This window comes from Pelodiscus sinensis, chromosome 18 (genome assembly GCF_052426305.1).
Source record: "Pelodiscus sinensis isolate ZL-2025 chromosome 18, ASM5242630v1, whole genome shotgun sequence".
In the NCBI taxonomy this organism is placed as follows: domain Eukaryota; kingdom Metazoa; phylum Chordata; order Testudines; family Trionychidae; genus Pelodiscus; species Pelodiscus sinensis.
This window is the reverse complement of record NC_143069.1, coordinates 35095590-35108169: the sequence shown is the minus strand read 5'-3', so window position 1 is coordinate 35108169 and position 12580 is coordinate 35095590. Positions and strand designations below refer to the sequence as shown.

Sequence of the window (12580 nt, the reverse complement as noted above, 5' to 3'; positions counted from 1 at the left end):
GCGGGTGAGGTAGATCTCCGGGATGGCCGTGGGGGGGGTCTCACGTTCTCGGGGAGCAGGCGGGGGGTCGATGGGGGGGCGGGGGGGGCAGGGGGGCAGGCGGGGGGGTCTCACCTTCATGGAGAGCAGGCGGGTGAGGTAGATCTCCGGGATGGCCGTGGGGGGGTCTCACGTTCTCGGGGAGCAGGCGGGGGGTCGATGGGGGGGCGGGGGGGTCTCACGTTCTCGGGGGGCAGGCGGGGGGGTCAATGGGGGGCGGGGGGGTCTCACCTTCATGGAGAGCAGGCGGGTGAGGTAGATCTCCGGGATGGCCGTGGGGGGGTCTCACGTTCTCGGGGAGCAGGCGGGGGGTCGATGGAGGGTCGGGGGGGGGGGGGGGGGGGGTCTCACCTTCATGGAGAGCAGGCGGGTGAGGTAGATCTCCGGGATGGCCGTGGGGGTCTCACGTTCTCGGGGAGCAGGCGGGGGGGTCGATGGGGGGTCGGGGGGGGGGGGGTCTCACCTTCATGGAGAGCAGGCGGGTGAGGTAGATCTCCGGGATGGCCGTGGGGGTCTCACGTTCTCGGGGAGCAGGCGGGGGGGCGGGGGGGGTCAATGGGGGGCGGGGGGGGTCTCACCTTCATGGAGAGCAGGCGGGTGAGGTAGATCTCCGGGATGGCCGTGGGGGGGTCTCACGTTCTCGGGGAGCAGGTGGGGGTCGATGGGGGGGCAGGGGGGTCGATGGCGGGCGGGGGGGTCGGGTGGGGGTCGGGGGGGGGGGTCGATGGGGGTCGGGGGGTCTCACCTTCATGGAGAGCAGGCGGGTGAGGTAGATCTCCGGGATGGCCGTGGGGGTCTCACATTCTCGGGGAGCAGGCGGGGGGCCGATCGGGGGGCGGGGGGTCTCACCTTCATGGAGAGCAGGCGGGTGAGGTAGATCTCTGGGATGGCCGTGGGGGGGGGGTCTCACATTCTCGGGGAGCAGGCGGGGGGGGTCAGCGGGGGGCGGGGGGGTAGATGGGGGGGCGGGGGGGTCTCACCTTCATGGAGAGCAGGTGGGTGAGGTAGATCTCCGGGATGGCCGTGGGGGGTCTCACATTCTCGGGGAGCAGGCGGGGGGGTCAATGGGGGGGTCGGGGGGGGTCGGGGGGGGCGGGGGGTCTCACCTTCATGGAGAGCAGGCGGGTGAGGTAGATCTCCGGGATGGCCGTGGGGGGGTCTCACGTTCTCGGGGAGCAGGTGGGGGGTCGATGGGGGGCCGGGGGGGTCGATGGGGGGGCGGGGGGTCTCACCTTCATGGAGAGCAGGCGGGTGAGGTAGATCTCCGGGATGGCCGTGGGGGGGTCTCACGTTCTCGGGGAGCAGGCGGGGGGTCGATGGGGGGGTCGGGGGGGTCGGCAGCGGGCGGGGGTCTCACCTTCATGGAGAGCAGGCGGGTGAGGTAGATCTCCGGGATGGCCGTGGGGGGGCCTCACGTTCTCGGGGAGCAGGCGGGGGGTCGATGGGGGGGCGGGGGGGTCGGTGGGGGGCGGGGGGGTCTCACCTTCATGGAGAGCAGGCGGGTGAGGTAGATCTCTGGGATGGCCGTGGGGGGGTCTCACGTTCTCGGGGAGCAGGCGGGGGGTCGATGGGGGGTGTTGGGGGGGTCGAGGCGGGTGGAGGGGTCCGGGGGGGTCTCACCTTCATGGAGAGCAGGCGGGGGGTCGATGGGGGGGTCGGGGGGGGGGGGTCTCACCTTCATGGAGAGCAGGCGGGTGAGGTAGATCTCCGGGATGGCCGTGGGGGGGTCTCACGTTCTCGGGGAGCAGGCGGGGGGTCGATGGGGGGGCGGGGGGTCGATGGGGGGGCGGGGGGGGTCTCTCCTTCATGGAGAGCAGGCGGGTGAGGTAGATCTCCGGGATGGCCGTGGGGGGGTCTCACGTTCTCAGGGAGCAGGCGGGGGGTTGATGGGGGGGTCGGGGGGGTCGGCGGCAGGCGGGGGGGTCTCACCTTCATGGAGAGCAGGCGGGTGAGGTAGATCTCCGGGATGGCTGTGGGGGGTCTCACGTTCTCGGGGAGCAGGCGGGGGGTCGATGGGGGGGCGGGGGGTCGATGGGGGGGCGGGGGGTCTCACCTTCATGGAGAGCAGGCGGGTGAGGTAGATCTCCGGGATGGCCGTGGGGGGGTCTCACGTTCTCGGGGAGCAGGCGGGGGGTCGATGGGGGGGTCGGGGGGGGGGGGTCTCACCTTCATGGAGAGCAGGCGGGTGAGGTAGATCTCCGGGATGGCCGTGGGGGGGTCTCACGTTCTCAGGGAGCAGGCGGGGGGTTGATGGGGGGGTCGGGGGGGGGGTCGGGGGGCGGGGGGTCTCACCTTCATGGAGAGCAGGCGGGTGAGGTAGATCTCCGGGATGGCCGTGGGGGGTCTCACGTTCTCGGGGAGCAGGCGGGGGGTCGATGGGGGGGTCGGCGGCGGGCGGGGGGTCTCACCTTCATGGAGAGCAGGCGGGTGAGGTAGATCTCCGGGATGGCCGTGGGGGGGTCTCACGTTCTCAGGGAGCAGGCGGGGGGTTGATGGGGGGGGCCGGGGGGGGTCGGCGGCAGGCGGGGGGGCGGGGGGGGTCTCACCTTCATGGAGAGCAGGCGGGTGAGGTAGATCTCCGGGATGGCCGTGGGGGGGTCTCACGTTCTCAGGGAGCAGGCGGGGGGTTGATGGGGGGGTCGGGGGGGGTCGGCGGCAGGCGGGGGGGTCTCACCTTCATGGAGAGCAGGCGGGTGAGGTAGATCTCCGGGATGGCCGTGGGGGGGTCTCACGTTCTCAGGGAGCAGGCGGGGGGTTGATGGGGGGGTCGGGGGGGGTCGGCGGCAGGCGGGGGGGTCTCACCTTCATGGAGAGCAGGCGGGTGAGGTAGATCTCCGGGATGGCCGTGGGGGGGTCTCACGTTCTCAGGGAGCAGGCGGGGGTCGATGGGGGGGCGGGGGGTCGGGGGGGGCGGGGGGGTCTCACCTTCATGGAGAGCAGGCGGGTGAGGTAGATCTCCGGGATGGCCGTGGGGGGGTCTCACGTTCTCAGGGAGCAGGCGGGGGGTTGATGGGGGGGTCGGGGGGGGTCGGCGGCAGGCGGGGGGTCTCACCTTCATGGAGAGCAGGCGGGTGAGGTAGATCTCCGGGATGGCTGTGGGGGGGGTCTCACGTTCTCGGGGAGCAGGCGGGGGGTCGATGGGGGGGTCGGGGGGGTCGGGGGGGGCGGGGGGTCTCACCTTCATGGAGAGCAGGCGGGTGAGGTAGATCTCCGGGATGGCCGTGGGGGGGTCTCACGTTCTCGGGGAGCAGGCGGGGGGTCGATGGGGGGGGGGGCGGGGGGGGGGGGGTCTCACCTTCATGGAGAGCAGGCGGGTGAGGTAGATCTCCGGGATGGCCGTGGGGGGGTCTCACGTTCTCAGGGAGCAGGCGGGGGGTTGATGGGGGGGTCGGGGGGGGTCGGCGGCAGGCGGGGGGGTCTCACCTTCATGGAGAGCAGGCGGGTGAGGTAGATCTCCGGGATGGCCGTGGGGGGGTCTCACGTTCTCAGGGAGCAGGCGGGGGGTCGATGGGGGGGGGGGGGCGGCGGCGGGCGGGGGGTCTCACCTTCATGGAGAGCAGGCGGGTGAGGTAGATCTCCGGGATGGCCGTGGGGGGGTCTCACGTTCTCAGGGAGCAGGCGGGGGGTTGATGGGGGGGTCGGGGGGGGTCGGCGGCAGGCGGGGGGGTCTCACCTTCATGGAGAGCAGGCGGGTGAGGTAGATCTCCGGGATGGCCGTGGGGGGTCTCACGTTCTCAGGGAGCAGGCGGGGGGTTGATGGGGGGGTCGGGGGGGGTCGGCGGCAGGCGGGGGGGTCTCACCTTCATGGAGAGCAGGCGGGTGAGGTAGATCTCCGGGATGGCCGTGGGGGGGTCTCACGTTCTCAGGGAGCAGGCGGGGGGTTTATGGGGGGGTCGGGGGGGGGGGGGTCGGCGGCAGGCGGGGGGGTCTCACCTTCATGGAGAGCAGGCGGGTGAGGTAGATCTCCGGGATGGCCGTGGGGGGGTCTCACGTTCTCGGGGAGCAGGCGGGGGGTCGATGGGGGGGTCGGGGGGGGTCGGCGGCAGGCGGGGGGTCTCACCTTCATGGAGAGCAGGCGGGTGAGGTAGATCTCCGGGATGGCCGTGGGGGGGTCTCACGTTCTCAGGGAGCAGGCGGGGGGTTGATGGGGGGGTCGGGGGGGTCGGCGGCAGGCGGGGGGGTCTCACCTTCATGGAGAGCAGGCGGGTGAGGTAGATCTCCGGGATGGCCGTGGTTCGCTGCTCTTGCTGCTTTGGGGCGTCCGGCTCGTCCGTGGGCTGGACAAGGTGCCAGAGGCGCAGCCCCTCCTCGCTGTGCTCCAGCATCGGGGCGTCTGCGGGGACGGGTTAGTCGCAGCCCCCCCGGGACTTCTCTGCACGTGGGTCGGTCCCAGAGCCCTGGACCCCCCCGTTGCACCCCCACGTCCCAAGCCCAGCTGGGCCCTGCCGAGCCGCGGGGTGGCCCCGGGGTCTGAGCTGGGCGCTCAGCCGTGCGGGGTCGGGGTCAGGCTGCCCCATCTCTGCGGGAAGGGCGTGACGGGCGCAGTGCGGACCCACCTCCCTGTGCTGGCTGCGGACAGTGTGCGGGGGGGCACCGCTGTGGGGGGTCCGTAGGGCACGGGGGGGCACTGCTCTGGGGGGTCCGTAGGGCGCGGGGGGGTACTGCTATGGGGGGTCCGTAGGGCGCGGGGGGGCACTGCTATGGGGGGTCCGTAGGGCACGGCCCAGGGTTCCCAGCCCCCCACCCTGGCAGCGGGGTCTCAACCTTTCAAAACCCGTGAGAGGCGCCGGAGTCCCTGCGCGCCGACAGCCCCCCGGCCCTTCCCGCAGCCGCCGGGGGGCAGGGCGCGGGGGGGCAGGGCGCCGGGGGGGCAGGGCGCCGGGGGGGGGCAGGGCGCCGGGGGGGCAGGGCGCCGGGGTGGAAGGTGCAGAAGGGATCAAGCGCCGTAAAACTTCAACCAAAATGTCCGTTTTCTCCACATTTCGGCCGGGTCAGGGACCCCCGACGCCCTCGTCCTGCCGGAGAGAGCCCAGGGCCACGGGCGGGGGCGGCGCAGGGGCGGGGCTTGGTTTTGGGCCGGCGGGGGGAGGAGCCTCGCTGGCGTGGGGGGGGCGGGCAGGGCTCTGGCTCCGCCCCCCCCAGGCTGCTCCTGGCTCCGCCCCCCAGGCTGCTCCTGGCTCCGCCCCCCCAGGCTGCTCCTGGCTCCTGTGACAAGTCGGGGCTACGCTGGGTCCCTGGGACCCGACAGCCCTTCTCCTCTACCTGCCGCCGGAGAGTCCCCCTGGCTGCGGGGGGGGCCCCACACTCTGGGACATTGGGGGACACTCACTCTCCCCAGACAGGAAGCTCCGGTTGGGGCCCTGGGGGGCGTCGCTCTGGAGCCGCGGGATCAGCCCGACCGTTGCTCCGTCTGGAACCTGGGGCGGGAAAGACCCAGCCAGCGATGGAACCCAAGCGCCCCCCGCCCCGCCCCACCCCACCCCATGCCCCCCCGAGCCAGGGATGGAGCCCCCAACCGCCCCACCTCCAACCCCCCACCCCATGCCCCCCCCGAGCCAGGGATGGAACCCCCAACCGCCCCACCTCCAACCCCCACCCCATGCCCCCCCCGAGCCAGGGATGGAGCCCCCAACCGCCCCACCTCCAAACCCCCCACCCCATGCCCCCCCCCGCCCCACCGTCCCACCTCCAACCCCCCACCCCATGCCCCCCCCGAGCCAGGGATGGAGCCCCCAACCGCCCCACCTCCAAACCCCCCACCCCATGCCCCCCGAGCCAGGGATGGAGCCCCCAACCGCCCCACCTCCAACCCCCCCCACCCCATGCCCCCCCCGAGCCAGGGATGGAACCCCCAACCGCCCCACCTCCAAACCCCCCACCCCATGCCCCCCCCGAGCCAGGGATGGAACCCCCAACCGCCCCACCTCCAAACCCCCCACCCCATGCCCCCCCGAGCCAGGGATGGAACCCCCAACCGCCCCACCTCCAAACCCCCCACCCCATGCCCCCCCCGAGCCAGGGATGGAGCCCCCAACCGCCCCACCTCCAAACCCCCCACCCCATGCCCCCCCGAGCCAGGGATGGAACCCCCAACTGCCCCACCTCCAAACCCCCCACCCCATGCCCCCCCCGAGCCAGGGATGGAACCCCCAACCGCCCCACCTCCAAACCCCCCCCACCCCATGCCCCCCCCGAGCCAGGGATGGAGCCCCCAACCGCCCCACCTCCAAACCCCCCCACCCCTCCCACCCCATGCCCCCCCCCGAGCCAGGGATGGAGCCCCCAACCACCCCCACCTCCAACCCCCCACCCTCCCCTCCCCTCCCCCGAGCCAGGGATGGAACCCCCAACCGCCCCACCTCCAACCCCCATCCCATGCCCCCCCGAGCCAGGGATGGAACCCCCAACCCCCCCACCTCCCCTCCCCTCCGAGGATAGAACCCCCAACCGCCCCACCTCCAAACCCCCACCCCACCCCACCCCACGCCCCTCCCCTCCCCTGAGCCGGGGATGGAACCTGCAAACCCCCACCCCACCCCACTCCCAACTGCCCCCCCCCCCGCGCCAGGCGGCCCCGCCCCCACCTTGTAGTGCTGCAGGGTGTTGAGTCTCTTCCAGCCGCTGTGGGCGACCGAGGTCAGGTCCTGGTCCGACAGGGTCAGGTGACCAGCCACGCCCGAGCGCCACTCTGGGCAGGGGGCACAGGGTGAGAGGGGCCCCGAACCCCACCCGCGGCTGCGGGCCCCGCCCCACACAGACCCCCCGTCCTACAGCCTCTCCCCCCGCTCACCCAGGTCCAGGCTGTGGGCCGGGGGGCGCTGGGAGAAGGGCACCCCCCTGTAGACCTGCTCCAGGATCTTCTCCTTGACTTGGCTGATGGTGTCGGTGTCGAGGACGCGGGCGGGCACCCGCTGCCCCCCGGCGCTGCCCGGCGCCCCCTGCACCAGCACGCTCAGCGTCAGGGCCCGGAAGGGCACGTCGTCCCGCAGCAGGCGCCCGTCGCTCAGCGTCCGCTTGGCCTGGCCGGTCACCGCGTCCACCGGCCCCTTGGCCACCTGCGACTTGATGGCCCGGAACAGCAGGTACAGCGGCTCCCCTGCCACCTCCTGGGGAGACGGAAGGGTGGGACCAGGCAGCCAGGGCCAGGCCCCCAGCTGAGTCCCTAGACCCACTGTCCCCAGAGGACCCAGGAGCCCGCTTTGGTAGCCACTGGCTGCTCTGCTGCATGCCTCAGTTTCCCCAGGCTCACTGCGTGAGGGGGGAGGCCGGGAGCCACTGGCTGCTCTGCTGTGCTGTGTGTGATTCTACTGTCCTGTGCCGTTCTGGAGTGACTCTGTGCGTGCCTCAGTTTCCCCGGGCTCGCTGCGTGGGGGAGGGGGAGGCCGGGAGCCACTGGCTGCTCTGCTGTGCTGTGTGTGATTCTACTGTCCTGTGCCGTTCTGGAGTGACTCTGTGCGTGCCTCAGTTTCCCCGGGCTCGCTGCGTGGGGGGGGGGGGAGGCCGGGAGCCACTGGCTGCTCTGCTGTGCTGTGTGTGATTCTACTGTCCTGTGCCGTTCTGGAGTGACTCTGTGCGTGCCTCAGTTTCCCCAGGCTCACTGCGTGAGGGGGGAGGCCGGGAGCCACTGGCAGCTCTGCTGTGCTGTGTGTGATTCTACTGTCCTGTGCCGTTCTGGAGTGACTCTGTGCGTGCCTCAGTTTCCCCAGGCTCACTGCGTGAGGGGGGAGGCCGGGAGCCACTGGCTGCTCTGCTGTGCTGTGTGTGATTCTACTGTCCTGTGCCGTTCTGGAGTGACTCTGTGCGTGCCTCAGTTTCCCCAGGCTCACTGCGTGAGGGGGGCCGGGAGCCACTGGCAGCTCTGCTGTGCTGTGTGTGATTCTACTGTCCTGTGCCGTTCTGGAGTGACTCTGTGCGTGCCTCAGTTTCCCCAGGCTCGCTGCGTGGGAGGGGGGGGGAGGCCGGGAGCCACTGGCTGCTCTGCTGTGCTGTGTGTGATTCTACTGTCCTGTGCCGTTCTGGAGTGACTCTGTGCGTGCCTCAGTTTCCCCAGGCTCACTGCGTGGGGGAGGGGGAGGCCGGGAGCCACTGGCTGCTCTGCTGTGCTGTGTGTGATTCTACTGTCCTGTGCCGTTCTGGAGTGACTCTGTGCGTGCCTCAGTTTCCCCAGGCTCGCTGCGTGGGGGAGGGGGAGGCCGGGAGCCACTGGCTGCTCTGCTGTGCTGTGTGTGATTCTACTGTCCTGTGCCGTTCTGGAGTGACTCTGTGCGTGCCTCAGTTTCCCCAGGCTCGCTGCGTGGGAGGGGGGGGGGAGGCCGGGAGCCACTGGCTGCTCTGCTGTGCTGTGTGTGATTCTACTGTCCTGTGCCGTTCTGGAGTGACTCTGTGCGTGCCTCAGTTTCCCCGGGCTCGCTGCGTGGGGGGGGGGGGGGAGGCCGGGAGCCACTGGCAGCTCTGCTGTGCTGTGTGTGATTCTACTGTCCTGTGCCGTTCTGGAGTGACTCTGTGCGTGCCTCAGTTTCCCCAGGCTCGCTGCGTGAGGGGGGAGGCCGGGAGCCACTGGCAGCTCTGCTGTGCTGTGTGTGATTCTACTGTCCTGTGCCGTTCTGGAGTGACTCTGTGCGTGCCTCAGTTTCCCCGGGCTCGCTGCGTGGGGGGGGGGGAGGCCGGGAGCCACTGGCAGCTCTGCTGTGCTGTGTGTGATTCTACTGTCCTGTGCCGTTCTGGAGTGACTCTGTGCGTGCCTCAGTTTCCCCAGGCTCACTGCGTGAGGGGGGAGGCCGGGAGCCACTGGCTGCTCTGCTGTGCTGTGTGTGATTCTACTGTCCTGTGCCGTTCTGGAGTGACTCTGTGCGTGCCTCAGTTTCCCCAGGCTCACTGCGTGAGGGGGGAGGCCGGGAGCCACTGGCTGCTCTGCTGTGCTGTGTGTGATTCTACTGTCCTGTGCCGTTCTGGAGTGACTCTGTGCGTGCCTCAGTTTCCCCAGGCTCACTGCGTGAGGGGGGAGGCCGGGAGCCACTGGCAGCTCTGCTGTGCTGTGTGTGATTCTACTGTCCTGTGCCGTTCTGGAGTGACTCTGTGCGTGCCTCAGTTTCCCCGGGCTCGCTGCGTGGGGGGGGGGGAGGCCGGGAGCCACTGGCTGCTCTGCTGTGCTGTGTGTGATTCTACTGTCCTGTGCCGTTCTGGAGTGACTCTGTGCGTGCCTCAGTTTCCCCGGGCTCGCTGCGTGGGGGGGGGGGGGGGGGGAGGCCGGGAGCCACTGGCAGCTCTGCTGTGCTGTGTGTGATTCTACTGTCCTGTGCCGTTCTGGAGTGACTCTGTGCGTGCCTCAGTTTCCCCGGGCTCGCTGCGTGGGGGGGGGGGGAGGCCGGGAGCCACTGGCTGCTCTGCTGTGCTGTGTGTGATTCTACTGTCCTGTGCCGTTCTGGAGTGACTCTGTGCGTGCCTCAGTTTCCCCGGGCTCGTTGCGTGGGGGGGGCCGGGAGCCACTGGCAGCTCTGCTGTGCTGTGTGTGATTCTACTGTCCTGTGCCGTTCTGGAGTGACTCTGTGCGTGCCTCAGTTTCCCCGGGCTCGCTGCGTGGGGGGGGGGAGGCCGGGAGCCACTGGCAGCTCTGCTGTGCTGTGTGTGATTCTACTGTCCTGTGCCGTTCTGGAGTGACTCTGTGCGTGCCTCAGTTTCCCCAGGCTCACTGCGTGAGGGGGGAGGCCGGGAGCCACTGGCTGCTCTGCTGTGCTGTGTGTGATTCTACTGTCCTGTGCCGTTCTGGAGTGACTCTGTGCGTGCCTCAGTTTCCCCAGGCTCACTGCGTGAGGGGGGCCGGGAGCCACTGGCAGCTCTGCTGTGCTGTGTGTGATTCTACTGTCCTGTGCCGTTCTGGAGTGACTCTGTGCGTGCCTCAGTTTCCCCAGGCTCGCTGCGTGGGGGGGGGGGGGGGGGCCGGGAGCCACTGGCTGCTCTGCTGTGCTGTGTGTGATTCTACTGTCCTGTGCCGTTCTGGAGTGACTCTGTGCGTGCCTCAGTTTCCCCGGGCTCGTTGCGTGGGGGGGGCCGGGAGCCACTGGCAGCTCTGCTGTGCTGTGTGTGATTCTACTGTCCTGTGCCGTTCTGGAGTGACTCTGTGCGTGCCTCAGTTTCCCCGGGCTCGCTGCGTGGGGGGGGGGGGAGGCCGGGAGCCACTGGCTGCTCTGCTGTGCTGTGTGTGATTCTACTGTCCTGTGCCGTTCTGGAGTGACTCTGTGCGTGCCTCAGTTTCCCCAGGCTCACTGCGTGAGGGGGGGAGGCTGGGAGCCACTGGCTGCTCTGCTGTGTGTGATTCTACTGTCCTGTGCCGTTCTGGAGTGACTCTGTGCGTGCCTCAGTTTCCCCAGGCTTGCTGCGTGAGGGGGGGAGGCTGGGAGCCACTGGCTGCTTTGCTGTGCTGTGTGTGATTCTACTGTCCTGTGCCGTTCTGGAGTGACTCTGTGCGTGCCTCAGTTTCCCCAGGCTCACTGCGTGAGGGGGGGAGGCTGGGAGCCACTGGCTGCTCTGCTGTGCTGTGTGTGATTCTACTGTCCTGTGCCGTTCTGGAGTGACTCTGTGCGTGCCTCAGTTTCCCCAGGCTTGCTGCGTGAGGGGGGGAGGCTGGGAGCCACTGGCTGCTTTGCTGTGCTGTGTGTGATTCTACTGTCCTGTGCCGTTCTGGAGTGACTCTGTGCGTGCCTCAGTTTCCCCAGGCTTGCTGCGTGAGGGGGGGAGGCTGGGAGCCACTGGCAGCTCTGCTGTGCTGTGTGTGATTCTACTGTCCTGTGCCGTTCTGGAGTGACTCTGTGCGTGCCTCAGTTTCCCCAGGCTCGCTGCGTGGGGGGGGCCGGGCGCGACTCGCGGGGGATGGAGGTCCAGTCTCTCAGCCCTGAGGCCCAGGTGACGGCAGATAGACCTTGGACCTGGGAAGAGAGGGTTCCTCACCCTCCCTGCGGGCGCTGTGCCATGGGTGTTGGGGCGCCGCGCGCCCGGCCGGAAGGTCTCAGTAGCAGAGCCAAGCGCAGTCAGCTCCTGCTCGCCCCATGCTGATGCGCCGAGGCAGAGGGGCCAAAGGGCGGGTGGCGGGGACCCACAGGCACAGAGCCCCTCGTCCTCACCCCGGAGCGTCCCTGCGGTGCACCCCCGTAGCTGGTTACGAAGCACCGTCCGCTGGAGGCGGGAGCTTTGGTCAGCGGAGCATCCTTATGGACCGCCGTGGGGGGGGGGCCCTTACGGACCGCTGGGGGGGGGGAGAGTCCTTAGGGACCGCCGTGGGGGGGGCCCTTACGGACCGCTGTGGGGGGGGGGGGCCTTTACAGACCGCTGTGGGGGGGGAGAGTCCTTAGGGACTGCCGTGGGGGGAGCATCCTTATGGACCGCCGTGGGGGGGGGGGCCCTTACGGACCGCTGTGGGGGGGGAGAGTCCTTAGGGACTGCCGTGGGGGGAGCATCCTTATGGACCGCCGTGGGGGGGGGGGCCCTTACGGACCGCTGTGGGGGGGGAGAGTCCTTAGGGACTGCCGTGGGGGGAGCATCCTTATGGACCGCCGTGGGGGGGGGGGCCCTTACGGACCGCTGTGGGGGGGGAGAGTCCTTAGGGACTGCCGTGGGGGGAGCATCCTTATGGACCGCCGTGGGGGGGGGGGCCCTTACGGACCGCTGTGGGGGGGGAGAGTCCTTAGGGACTGCCGTGGGGGGGGAGCATCCTTATGGACCGCCGTGGGGGGGGGGCCCTTACGGACCGCTGTGGGGGGGGAGAGTCCTTAGGGACTGCCGTGGGGGGGAGCATCCTTATGGACCGCCGTGGGGGGGGGGGCCCTTACGGACCGCTGTGGGGGGGGAGAGTCCTTAGGGACTGCCGTGGGGGGGAGCATCCTTATGGACCACCGTGGGGGGGGCCCTTACAGACCGCTGTGGGGGGGGGAGAGTCCTTAGGGACTGCCGTGGGGGGAGCATCCTTATGGACCACCGTGGGGGGGGCCCTTACAGACCGCTGTGGGGGGGGGAGAGTCCTTAGGGACTGCCGTGGGGGGAGCATCCTTATGGACCACCGTGGGGGGGGCCCTTACAGACCGCTGTGGGGGGGGGAGAGTCCTTAGGGACTGCCGTGGGGGGAGCATCCTTATGGACCGCCGTGGCGGGGGGCCCTTACGGACCGCTGTGGGGGGGGGAGAGTCCTTAGGGACTGCCGTGGGGGGAGCATCCTTATGGACCGCCGTGGGGGGGGCCCTTACAGACCGCTGTGGGGGGGGAGAGTCCGTAGGGACCGCCGTGGGGGAGCATCCTTATGGACCACCGTGGGGGGGGGGCCTTACAGACCGCTGTGGGGGAGAGTCCGTAGGGACCGCCGTGGGGGGGGAGCATCCTTATGGACCACCGTGGGGGGGGGCCCTTACAGACCGCTGTGGGGGGAGAGTCCGTAGGGACCGCCGTGGGGGAGCATCCTTATGGACCACCGTGGGGGGGGCCCTTACGGACCGCTGTGGGGGGGGGAGAGTCCTTAGGGACCGCCGTGGGGGGGGAGCATCCTTATGGACCACCG

General features: G+C 70.1%; 1 protein-coding gene across 1 annotated transcript in view; it reads right to left on the bottom strand.

Moving 5' to 3' along the window:
- PLXNB3 (plexin B3) overlaps window positions 1-12580 on the bottom strand; it is a 64602-nt gene that overhangs the window by 11741 nt on the left and 40281 nt on the right. Inside the window, 4 exon segments of the mRNA XM_089770242.1 lie at window positions 4227-4372; window positions 5369-5456; window positions 6624-6727; window positions 6830-7145. Coding sequence (XP_089626368.1) covers window positions 4227-4372; window positions 5369-5456; window positions 6624-6727; window positions 6830-7145 — 654 coding nt within the window.